The sequence below is a fragment of the Phycodurus eques genome, chromosome 21 (genome assembly GCF_024500275.1).
Source record: "Phycodurus eques isolate BA_2022a chromosome 21, UOR_Pequ_1.1, whole genome shotgun sequence".
Classification (NCBI taxonomy): Eukaryota; Metazoa; Chordata; class Actinopteri; order Syngnathiformes; family Syngnathidae; genus Phycodurus; species Phycodurus eques.
The window spans coordinates 3,207,037-3,218,994 of record NC_084545.1 but is presented as its reverse complement, the minus strand read 5'-3'; the positions used below and the strand labels follow the sequence as shown (position 1 = coordinate 3,218,994).

At 43.5% G+C, this 11,958-nt stretch overlaps 1 protein-coding gene across 2 annotated transcripts; it reads left to right on the top strand.

Moving 5' to 3' along the window:
- Positions 1–147: 147 nt before the first annotated feature.
- mettl4 (methyltransferase 4, N6-adenosine) lies at positions 148–11,354 on the top strand. Of its 2 annotated transcripts, XM_061666962.1 has the most exons (11): positions 148–486; positions 687–755; positions 921–1,284; positions 1,355–1,424; positions 2,043–2,217; positions 2,538–2,638; positions 2,707–2,804; positions 6,173–6,341; positions 6,453–6,569; positions 8,060–8,161; positions 10,148–11,354. In XM_061666962.1, the coding sequence occupies exons 1-11, from the start codon at positions 205–207 to the stop codon at positions 10,386–10,388; spliced, it is 1,788 nt and encodes a 595-aa protein (XP_061522946.1). In that variant the 5' UTR covers positions 148–204; the 3' UTR covers positions 10,389–11,354. The 2 variants fall into 2 exon arrangements, with proteins under 2 accessions (XP_061522946.1, XP_061522948.1); XM_061666964.1 differs by lacking the exon at positions 6,453–6,569.
- The last annotated feature ends 604 nt before the right edge of the window (positions 11,355–11,958 follow it).

Genomic DNA, 11,958 nt, shown 5'->3' with positions numbered 1-11,958 from the left:
GGTAAATGAATACATTCTATAGGTTAAACACGTGTGAGTATAGTGCTCACGAATAGCATTCCGACTTAGAGCGCACATTATTTTGTCGAAGGTAGGGAGTTTGCGATTTCCGAGGGCAATGGAACGCACCATGATCCTAACGTTGTGGACTGGGCTAATGGCAGCAGGCATCGTGAGCCGAAGCTAACCTCGTGAAAACAGCAAATGCAACCCCACGTTTGCTGGTTATTAAACTTTACTAGTTGGACAATGTCGGTGTTAGTGGAGGGCACACACGGGTGGCATTTGGACGCGTGCTCGTTTATCGACCAGGCTTACGTGCGCTGTTTTAGAAGGCAAGGGGAGCTGAAATCAGAAATGGAGGGACGCTTTAATAGCAAGTACTTCCAGATTTTAAAGAGCCATGGGACTGGGATTAATAATAACGATAATAATGGACATTCAGATAAGCGGGACGCCTCGCAAACGCTAGAAAGACCACCAAAGGTAACTCATAAACCTGGCTACTTCATTTTGACGTCCAGGGGCAAACTTTTGAACATGAAACTTTTTATGAACAAAAGTGCAGTGGAAGAATGTACGTCCCTGTCCACTTCATTAGCTAAAAAAAAAAAAAATGGAGAGTGCAATTGTTTTACAAAGCGTAAAACGGTCAATTTCCATTGATTGAGATTTGTTACTTTCAGAAGCGGAAGAGAAAGAAGCACAGTGAACTCAACCAGGGAGAGATCGAGTCCAAGGCCTTTCACGAGAAGGTAAATCGGGGAAAGTTTAGAGAAGGTCACATTTATTTCACCTCGAAAGGTTATAGTGTTATTTTAGGGTCATCCTGAAATTTGACCCCAAAGCCCAACATTTTCCTTTTACCATCTTCCATAGCAGATAAACTCAGTTTTTATAAACTGCTTGTGTAAATGCAGGTCCGACGCGTCATTCTGGAGGGCACCGAGTCCCTGGTGGAGTCTGCCAAGCTTCTGGGCTACCTGCATGGAGGGAGGGATGCGGTGAAGGACCCCCTTCCCTGTCAGGAGTGCAACCTGGCCAGCTTGTGCGACATGGCCAAAGAGCTCCCTTTGGTGGACGACGGGGAGCAGGAGAACTGTGTTCAGCTACTTGACTGTGACGGCAGTGGCGGCAAGTCCCATCTGGACCTGTTCGCCCGCGTGACGGAGAACCCGGCAGATGAGGCGGCCGTGACGATGCTGATGGGGGAGGAATACGTCATCCCTCCGCGCGCGGCGTTCCTGCTCTCGGATTTCTCCCGGATGCAGCCTCTCCTCCGATGTAAGTCCAAAAAGAATTTAAGGCCTGCGGGAAGAAGAAGTTGTTAAAAGTTGCTTGGTTCATCCCGCAGATGGACACGAGTTTGACGTCATCGTCATGGATCCCCCGTGGGAAAACAAGTCTGTGAAGAGGAGTCACAGGTAAGTTTTGGATGCGCTACATGTGAAAAGATCAGAGGCACCATTTTTTTCAGTATGCTTCAAAATGCCGAATATCGGCGCCAATAATCAGCCAATTGTCTCACAGCACAAAGCACAAATTAACTAAGACATGGCTGGTATGGCGGCACGGTGGCCGACTGGTTAGAGCGTCAGCCTCACAGTTCTGAGGACCCGGGTTCAATCCCCGGCCCCGACTGTGTGGAGTTTGCATGTTCTCCCCGTGCCTGCGTGGCTTTTCTCCGGGCACTCCGGTTTCCTCCCACATCCCAGAAACATGCTTTAATTGGAGACTCTAAATTGCCCGTAGGTGTGACTGTGAGCGCGAATGGTTGTCTGTTTGAATGTGCCCTGCGATTGGCTGGCAACCAGTTCAGGGCGTACCCCGCCTCCTGCCCGATGACAGCTGGGATAGGCTCCAGCATGCCCGCGACCCTAGTGAGGAGAAGCGGCTCAGAAAATGGATGGATGGATGGCTGGTATCTAGAAAAACTCATAAGTTGGGGCACTTTTAAGTCAAGGCACCACTGTATTTATGTTTGTACAGATACTTGCGTTGGCTCTTTATTGACAGTTTCCCTCGTTTTTTTGTCCTGGAAGATACACTTCTTTGCCTTCATCTCAGCTAAAAAGACTCCCCATATCCCACTTGGCATCCGCTGGCAGTCTGGTGGTCACCTGGGTGACCAACCGGCCCAGCCACCTGCGCTTCGTTCGTGACGAGCTGTACCCGCACTGGGGCGTGGAGGCCGTGGCCCAATGGTTCTGGGTTAAGGTAGGTAAAAAAAACAGAAAATATCACGTCAGTGTTTTTTAAAATGATGTCCCTTCTTCTTGGGATGCAAATTAACCGCTGATTCTGGACCGGAAAAATCCGCCACCGATGCTGCGCACTGCGCCTGTGCAGAGGCTGCTTAGTCTCGCCAATGTAGAGGTTTTGCACTCCTCAATGCACTGCACTGCTTAAACAACATTGCTGAGTTTGCTTCTCGGGAGTTTGTCCTTTGGGTGAACCGGTTTTCCTCTGAGGATGTTAGCGGATTTGAAATGCTTATTTTTGAAGGCGTTTCGACAGGTTATACCTTTCTCTTGCAGGTTACCACAGACGGTCAGTTCGTGTTTCCGCTGGATTCTCCGCACAAGAAGCCGTACGAGGTGCTGGTCCTGGGCCGATACCGCACAGACTCCCAGGCGAGGTGACTTATTTGCGCAGACCTGAAACAAAATTACAGCGTAAGCATACACTTGACTATTTTTAAATTAGCCCCTCAGAGCGGTGCGGGGGTGTCCCCCCTGTTCCTGATCAGCGGCTAATTGTCAGCGTCCCCTCGGCTCTCCACTCCCACAAACCCTCACTCGCAGGTAAACGTGCCCTTTGGTCAACATGGTGTAGTACAGTGAACCCCTGCGTATTCACGGTGAGCTTTTCACCTATTTGTATTTGTAACTTATCCTTAGGCTATTTACTGAAAAACATATCTGCTCCTGGGTTTAGTGCTCGTTCTTTACAGCCTAGGATGCCACAAGATGGTACCAAAGTCCTGGGTAATGGCAAAGTGTATAAGGAAAAAAATCTGAACGCAAGCTTTTTTCCCAAAGGGTGATGAGAGGAGATGACACACACATTCATATTTTTGTTAAATTGGGGTGATAGAATTTCCATGTGAAAAAATAATATAATGAAAAGGAAAGAGCATGGAAAGCAGGGGAATGTTTAATAAAATAAATTAAAGTGAAATTAAATAAAAAAATAAGTCAACCAAAAGCATGAATATGGCTCAATTCTGCTTGTTTCCCCCCCCCACGACCACTAGAGGACACTCCAGCAGCATCAAAGAGCGTCCATCTATGTGGCAAAACCTTTTTAGAGTTGTACAACTTCAGCTTTAAGCTTGAGTGCTGCGCTACTAATAGATTTGTGCGACCCATTCTAGTTCTTTTACTTTAGCAATATATGATAAAAAGGCTTAATTTCACAGAGTTGTACATTCAAATAAGTTTTTATTTTTTATTTTATTTTTTTAAACATGACAATTTATGTATTATGCTCAGTGAAGCATGATCTGTGAAAGGTAATGCCCAAATTATTGTCGTAGTAAGTAATAGAGTTAGTGATCCATCCATCCATTTTCTGAGCCGCTTATCCTCACAAGGGCCGCGGGAGCGCTGGAGCCTAGCCCAGCTATCGTCTGATGAGATATAAACAGTGTTTATTGGGATTTTTTTTGGTTTTGTTTTTGATACTTTTCGGGATAATCAAACACGCCTCTGGTTAAATTGACCCAGGGACATTATTCCGGCTCCTCAGAAACAAAGTGTTACCTTCAAAATGTGTTTTTACCTGGACTTTTACTGTACTTAGGTGCAAAATGGACACATTCCCACATGTATTTATGCCCTGCCTGCCTTTGTGCACCTTATGACGCAAATGCCTATATGTCGAAGACCTCGCCAGCGTCTCTGAAAGACAAGAGACTTGACGTCATTTCCCTCCCCCACGGGAGAACGCGATTTATAGTGTGTCGTGTATAGCAAAAGAAATAGGGACAAAAATGGAACAAAAACAGTGTTGCTGGCAAACAAAAGCTGCCTGCTTCATGGAAGTGTGTCGTTATAGTTCAGTCATATTGAGTCTGCTGTACTGCTAATATGAATATGGATTAAGATCCAGATTGTGTTCATGTTTTATTTGTTTCATAAAAAATGTGTTTGATTGATTTTATTTGGATTACTTTAACTATATTTTTAATTATATTACTTTTTAAAATTAGTTCCATCTCTGAATCTATTTTATTTTAGATTGTATTATATTTTAGTTCATTATAATATTAGATATATATGGCATGTATTCATTTTTTAGTTTAATTTCACTTAATTAAATACACTTTCATTTGATTTCTTTTGTATTTTATCTAATGTATTTTAATGTATTTACTGAATGATTTTCCTTTCCTTGATGCTCCGAAACCCTTCACCAATAATTGTATTATTTTTATTTAATTTTATTTGAACTTGATTTTACTTTCTATTTGTTTTATTATAAATACCACCATTTAATTCCAATTTTTAATCTATTATTTCATTGTATAGTTCATTTTTGGTTGTATTTATTTCATTTGCATTTGATTTCACTTTATTTAATACTTTTCAATTCCAGGGTCACTGGATTGCATCGCCTTTACTTAATGGGACGGGTGAGCTAACGCATATCGATTTGCGAACTATTCGCAATGAGTTAAGGTCAAAGGTCAACCAAATGGGACAGTAAAGCAATGATGTCACGGTATCGCCTTGAGCCGGAACGATCCATTCGGCTTTTCCTTGACGTCATCCCCTGTACCGCTCGCAACCAGTAGGGGGCGTGTTTGCGCTTTATCTCTCTGTGACAAGATACCGGCGGCATCGTTCAGGCACTGTCCGTGAGGGAGTGTCACTTTTTTTTTTATTTTTATTTTTTTTTAAGGAGTGTGAGGCCACCAGCCCGAAGCAAACTCCGCCCACTCCTGCTCCCCTCTCACATGGGGGTTCCTGTCAGTGACGTCTTTGCTAGCCACGGGGGACGTAGAGGGGGAAACTTTCTGTTGCAGGCACGACGCTGCCTATCGCCAGATGGTCAAACCTCAGACATACATAAATAAGACTGCCGGACCCCTTTGAAAGTATATGACGACTAGAAATTGCAGTTCAATGACTTTTTGCACTTAGTTGCTCACTGTGTGTTGGCGGCGGAGGTGCGATTGTCAGGTGTTGAGGCTCAAGGTCAGCGGCAGGCACTGTGCTGTGAAAGATATTCTGGGGGAGGGGGACAGCCCGAACTGTGGCATCGCTTCGTTTGTTTACACACTGAAGCGGTGAAGCAAGCCTATCTACTATCTATCTATCTATCTATCTATCTACTCTTCTTCCTCCACACACGTAACGGTGGAAAGTGAAACAAAACATTGGATTCGTGCCTTTCCCAGATTTTTTCCCAGTTGGCTATTAAGTCAACGCTGATTTCACTGCAGGCAGCGACCTGGCCCAGATAGCTTGCTGCCCTAATGGGTTGTGGTACAAATCAAGACAAACACTTTTCTGGTTTTTGAGAAAATTACCACGCACAAATCATTAGCAAGCAAGCTAGTGGTCGTCAACAAATGTTAATTTGTGCTACCTCGACCGCCGTTCTGCCCAGGGTAATAGCCTATAAAAAGCATTCGCTCCCCCCAACTAGGCAATAACTGATGAAGTTCTTCTGGTCTCTTTTTCTTAGTGGGTCAGTTGACTACTTTGTCATGTGCCACCCTCAGGACTGGGGTGGAAATGTATCATCTCGCAAATGTCTTTGATTTTCAATCAAATGGAGGATTATTTGGCCTCGGAAGAGGTTTTCTCTCTACAGCAATTCCCCGTTCATCGTGGGAGTTAGAAATCCGTGACATATAGAGACCACATATTTGAAAAAACAACAACTTGTCTTTAACTCTCCCACATGCTGTAGTCACATGAAAACACACTTTTTAAACACATGAAATGTATTTCAACACACTAAAAAATGATGTTGAACAGAAAAATTAGCGCGATAGCGGGACTGTGATAGGCGAACTGCAATGTAGCGGGGGATGACTGTACTGGGAGTTTGTGAAGTATTTTCGAAATAAGGAGTTAACGAGATAGGAATTAATCGGCAATAGGTGATTTTTTTCTGGTCTCATGCGGCCATCCCCTAATAACGCACGTTTCCTGCGCAGAGGTGTTGAAGCCGTACATCAAAGCGGACGGCAAGTGCCTGGAGCTGTTTGCCCGAAGCCTGCAACCGGGTTGGACCAGCTGGGGCAACGAGGTGCTCCGATTTCAGCACGGCAGCTATTTCGCGCTGACTCCCTCTGGGCGACACGCACGACCGCCTTCCTCCAGCCAGTAAGGATGAAGAACTGCCACACGTCTTTTAACTTTGTTTTTTAATAAACATTCCCAAATGATCTCTGCTCGTTTTCCTTTTGATTCACAATTCTGTTGGGACCTTTTTAGATTTGAAGATGGTGATTCATCTGGAGCGCTTACATATTTTGACAAGGGACTTGTTTTGCTCGCTTTTGCACAACAGAACACAAATGAGAACTACGGTGGCCCTACTGCGTTAAAAAGGTGAGGTAATTTTATTTGGAAAAAAATGAAGTGCACAGGTGGCAAAGACTGTCCATAACTTCCGCTAACAACCCAGGCTAAGCTTAGCTCCTCCTCGATATACAAAGATGTTAGGCTCTCAGTTGAGTTTTATCACTGAAACGTACTTCCTTGACACCAATTACTACATTCCTATTAGTCAGGGCTTAGGCTCTATCTCGACCACTGTTGTGCCCAGGGTAACATCCAATAAAAAGCATACTTGCATACTGTATTTGCCTCACTTTTTACATTCATTGCACCCTTTGGTCCTGACTAGCGGATGAAGGACGGTGAAGAGAAAAAAAGCTCCACAGTGACGCAAGAGGTCGGAGCGCGGCCAAACGCGGCATTGATGGAACGTGTTTGGAGGTGGAGATGCACGCTGCTTATCCCCTCTTGAAGGATGCCTCAATATTGTCCATGCTCCTACCCCATTCAAGAGGCAATTAAAAAAATATATATATATCAATTTTGAGAAATATTCAGGCATGTGACTCATATCCAAATCCTTTGATAATAATCAGAACTATTATCAATTATAATAAGATTAATGGCGATTACGATGCGATACAATTCACTTTACACTTTACGAGATCATTCACTCCAGTTATCATGCAATTATGACTCAGATGAGGAAGACACGATTCACTCAATTTGCTCAAATTGAAATGCAATAAAACGATTCGCTCAAATTACGATGCAATACGAGTCAATCGAAATCCGATGCAATATGATCCGATTAACTCCAATTCGGGCGATGCGATATGATTTGCTCAAATCAAGAAGCCGTACGATGCGATTCAAATTAGGAAACGATACAAGAAGATTCACTCCAAATACGATGAGATACGATTCACTCAAATTCGAAAGCAGTAGGATATCATTCACTCTCATTGTATTGCGATGCTATATGATGCACTACGATTGACTCAACTTGGAAGAACAAGAGGATGATTCACTCCAATTACAATGCGACGAATCAGTGATAGGATTCACTCCGATTATGATGCAAAACGATTCAGTCAAAATTAAGAAGCGATACGATTTTTTGGGTTACGTGGCTCGACTTCCACCATGATATGCTCTGTTTACACTCTCTTTAGATTATTTTGTTCCCCCTAAGTGCCCAATCAGATTGCTCTGTCATCCCTTATGCTTCTCACAGCCACTAGAGGGCATATTTGAACCCAGCATATCCATCCATCCATTTTCTTTACCGCTTATCCTCACTAGGGTCGCGGGCTGCTGGAGCCTATCCCAGCTGTCTTCGTGCGGGAGGTGGGGTACACCCTGAACTGGTCGCCAGCCAGTATATCCCTCCATTCATTGCTTTTCTTTCCCATTTTGGTTGCAGTGACATCATCTGTTAGCATTCACACGCCATTTCTGAGGGAACTGACATTTCTTTTTTTCTTTCTATTGCTCCTGCCTCCTTTTTTCGCACCTTAAAAAGCCTTTTTACATTTCAGGATGATGTCACCGTGGTCAACTTCACGGCGCCAGAGGAAGATGAAGCACCACTGCCCCCCGCCCACAGGCCTCCACCCGCTTCCCTGCAGCTCGCCTTTTAGGTGATGTTTGATTTTCCTGCAGACATTTCATGATGACACATCATTGACACAAAGAGTTAGTCCATATAATGGCAATGGCACCGCAGTATGTGAATGGGAAGCACTAAGAGCAACAGTTCAGCCCACATCCCGGGGCTGCTAATTGACCCAATGTTCAATCAACTGTCTCATTAAATATGTAATTGTCCGGAGGTGAAATACACACAACAACCACAATTAGCAATTAGGAAAAGGGAGGAAAATACACCCAACTTCTCGAAAGACTTCGGTCAGCCTGCATCATAGTAAGCTGTGACATTTGACTGTACGGTGAACTTCCGCTATATTGCAGATTTTGAACCGATCTTTTTTAATAGGTTTTTACAGCATACAGGGAAGTCTGAATTTATAATATAGTAAATATATATTAGTCTAGTATAGTACCAGAATGTGCCGTAACATGCCGGGTAATAGTGAAGTGTAATGGAGAATACTGCATATGCCTGTGGATATTTTTGGATACTCTGTTTGTATGTGTTGCTGCTCCGCTTTTATGTGTCAATTTTACAGTTAATGAACAAATGAACAGCTTGAAGCAAGCACGCTTTACATCTTATTTGTCAGAACTGTGCGAGTGTGCCTTCTTTTCATTTCCTCAAAGTGATGTTATACGGTAGTCTCCCATTTCTTTACAGTGTGCGGGAGGGATAAAACCATTTTCAAAAAGTTTTTGTATGGTCTCTCTATAGCCCAGTTTTTCACCTATCTGGAATAAACAGGGGTTGATTTTTATTCCCTTTTTTCTTCCTCCTTAAGGGAGACCGAAGTGTTATGAAACCTTAAAATGATCAATTCTTAGCTCCGTGACGTCATCAGACCATTTGACGTGCTCTTTTTTGCGTGGGGCGGCGTTCAGGGCTTCAAAGAAGCTTACACGCAAACACTCAGCCTCCATGGATTCATTCAGTTCGCAATCAAAGCAAACACTTTTTTGAAATGTGTTTTTTTTTTTTTTTTTTTTTAAGCGAGCGTCCTCATTTAATCTGATTCAACACAGCGGCAAGCACTTTGATGAAAGGTTTGGAAAAGGGACAACACGTATCTGTGTTGTCAGATAAACGTGACGACCAGAAGATGGAATGATGAGTGCCCTGTTAGTTTGCATTGATAAAAATCACCGAAAAGATGCATTTTGGTGTGATGAATACTCAACCAGAACGTAACTGTTTAAGATGGTGCGGTATCGTGCCTACGCTGTGCTTAAAGTACGTTATGGTAAGGTATGATACAGGGTGTTAAGTTGTGTCACGTTATACTATTGTACGTTAAGTTGCAGCATGTTACGTTGTGGTACGTTTCGTTGAAGTATACTTTGTTATGGTGCAGTATGATATGGTAAGGTACAGGTGGTTGTGTTGTGTTGTGCAATGTAGTGTTAGGTTATGTGGCAGTACGTTAAGTTGCGGTACGGTACGTTACGGTACTTTACATTGTGTTATATTACGTTAAGTTATGTTGCGGTATGCTGAGCTTGTCCGTCTACTTGTTAACTATCTATACTTTCACCGGACCTTATCAGCATGCACAGCCAGCCAAGCGTAACTTTAGAAGTCGGACACACAGACCGATGGCTCCATCCGTATTCATCCAGCTCATTGTCACTCATGTCGAAGCGTGTCGGCCTGTCAGTCATCGGCGTAGTGTCAGCGAGTCCATGAGAAGGTTAAAAATAAGTCGGTTTAAGCATCGAGACAAGAACCATGAATCCCAAACGAGAGACATGACATGAGGAAATTTTGCATACAGACTGACAGGTGGATGGCAGCAGGCAGGAAATAGAACTTTTTTAGACTTTATGAATTATATTCATGACAAGGCTTCTCTGCTGAGTTTTCTGAATGGTCCATTTTCATCAGGTACAGTTCCGATGTAAAGGCGTCTTTTATGGCTTTCTCTACACATGAGAAATCTCATTACTTATTTTATTACTTCTGCATATTGCAACAGCATGAGACGAGGCCTCCCCACATCCCGCTTCGGGGGCGCGGGGGTGGACACCCGGCTGTTTGACGTACGTGACATCGATGGCGGGGACACCGCACCCCGCTGCTCTGATCTGGCGCCGTCGGGCCGCCTCCCTCCCGCCAACTCGCAAAGGTCAGCGCGGTTATGTTTACTCGGGATTATTCAACAAACATGGCCGTCGGATGGATGCTTTGGATTGACACTTACTGATTGGTGTTTCTAATATTTTGGTAGCTGGTAGACCGATGGCTCATCTTGCCGATAATTTCCTTTACAAACTTTTGCATTCTTCTTTGGGGATGCTTTTCCAGGCTTTCTCCACAGCCGCTTGCAGCTTTTGTTTGTTTTTTTCAGAAGGCAGGGAAGTTATATTTCCTTCTGTCTCTTCTTTAGCAAGGAAAATTCATACTCTGTAGGGTTTAAGTCCTTCCACTTGCTGCCTCTGATGAAATGCAGCGCGGTTATGGCACGGTCCGTTGCATTGCGTTCTTTTGTGTCGCGGTCCGTTATGTCGTGATACCTTGCCTTGTGGTGCGTGGCAGTATTTTGGGATACATGACATCGCGGTATGTTGCCGGCACGTTATGTTATGTTGCTGTATGTTACATTGCAGTGCATTGCACTGAAGTACAGGTCTTGGACTTGGGTAAATCCGAACAGATGCTACGGCACAGAGGTCCCACCCCTGAACTGCTCACCTTGTCGTGCACTTGAAGGAGGTAAACATACCTGCGAGGAGAACGTCGACGCCATCTGCTTGGTGCGTTGCAGCCTTGTCGCCGTGATCCTCCTTGAAGGGAAGGTTTCCTCGGTCAAGTCCTAACTGTTCTCTATGCCTGCTTTGGGCTGATGTTTATAGGCATTATCAAAATGATCTAAATTCTAACGACACGATTAAAAATGTAGCCTGTTCTTTATCTTTTACTTCTTTGTTACCCACCTTCTATATAAAAGCTTCTGGAGGTGCATCTCAATGAACTAAAATACTACAGAACACTACACAAAACTAGGAGATGACATAAAAACCTTAAGAAAAAGGAAAAAAAAATCTCTAGAAGGGTGCTGAATGGTCTCTTTATTGCCGGTGATCGAATGAATTTGTTAAACACTATACACAATGAATTATTAATGCATGAAATCATGATGCACTAGCTGTTTAACGTTTTACATTATTTATTTATTTTTTGGTAGCGACTGTATGTTTTTATAAAGTACAAAACTGTGGAGTGCTATTTTTCTTAATAAAACAGGGCTAGGAGGGCTCAAACGGATTAATGGTGTTTTCCATTCATTTCAATGGGGAAAGATGATTTGAGTGTTTTGGGTCACGGAACGAATTACACTTCTAAGTCAAGACCTCATTGCACAATGTAAAAAAAAAAAAAAACATACTGGAGTTGTTAGATCTTAATGGGCCCCCCCAAGGTAAAGTTTGATTCAACGACATAAAAGTATTTTCCGCTGACGCGCTGATACAATTTTTTTTTCTGTTGTCCCTTCAGATGTGAAGCAACATGTTCCCGATGTAATGAAAGTTAATAGCTGAAGTGCTGCACTTAACCACAGAAGGTTCAATTTCTAACGCTTTCACTAACAGGCAGTATGGCGCCGAAAGGGGAGAACGCGAAGGGGTGGGGGCTATCAAATTGTCACTGATGAAAGAAGCAGAAGCAGTTTGATTAGCAAACAAGTGACTCTGACAAACATGAAATATTCATCGAAACATGTGGCTACGAAGTCATAAAGTGTCAGAGCTATCGATACAATTTAATGAAAAAATCGGTCGTAAACGA

Bases quoted from the DNA above. Each gene is read 5' to 3' on its own strand.
- mettl4 (XM_061666962.1), top strand. From the start codon at position 205: ATGCAACCCCACGTTTGCTGGTTATTAAACTTTACTAGTTGGACAATG. The intron at 1,285-1,354 runs GTAAGTCCAAAA...TTCATCCCGCAG, and splicing joins GATGCAGCCTCTCCTCCGAT to ATGGACACGAGTTTGACGTC. The intron at 6,342-6,452 runs GTAAGGATGAAG...GGACCTTTTTAG, and splicing joins CGACCGCCTTCCTCCAGCCA to ATTTGAAGATGGTGATTCAT.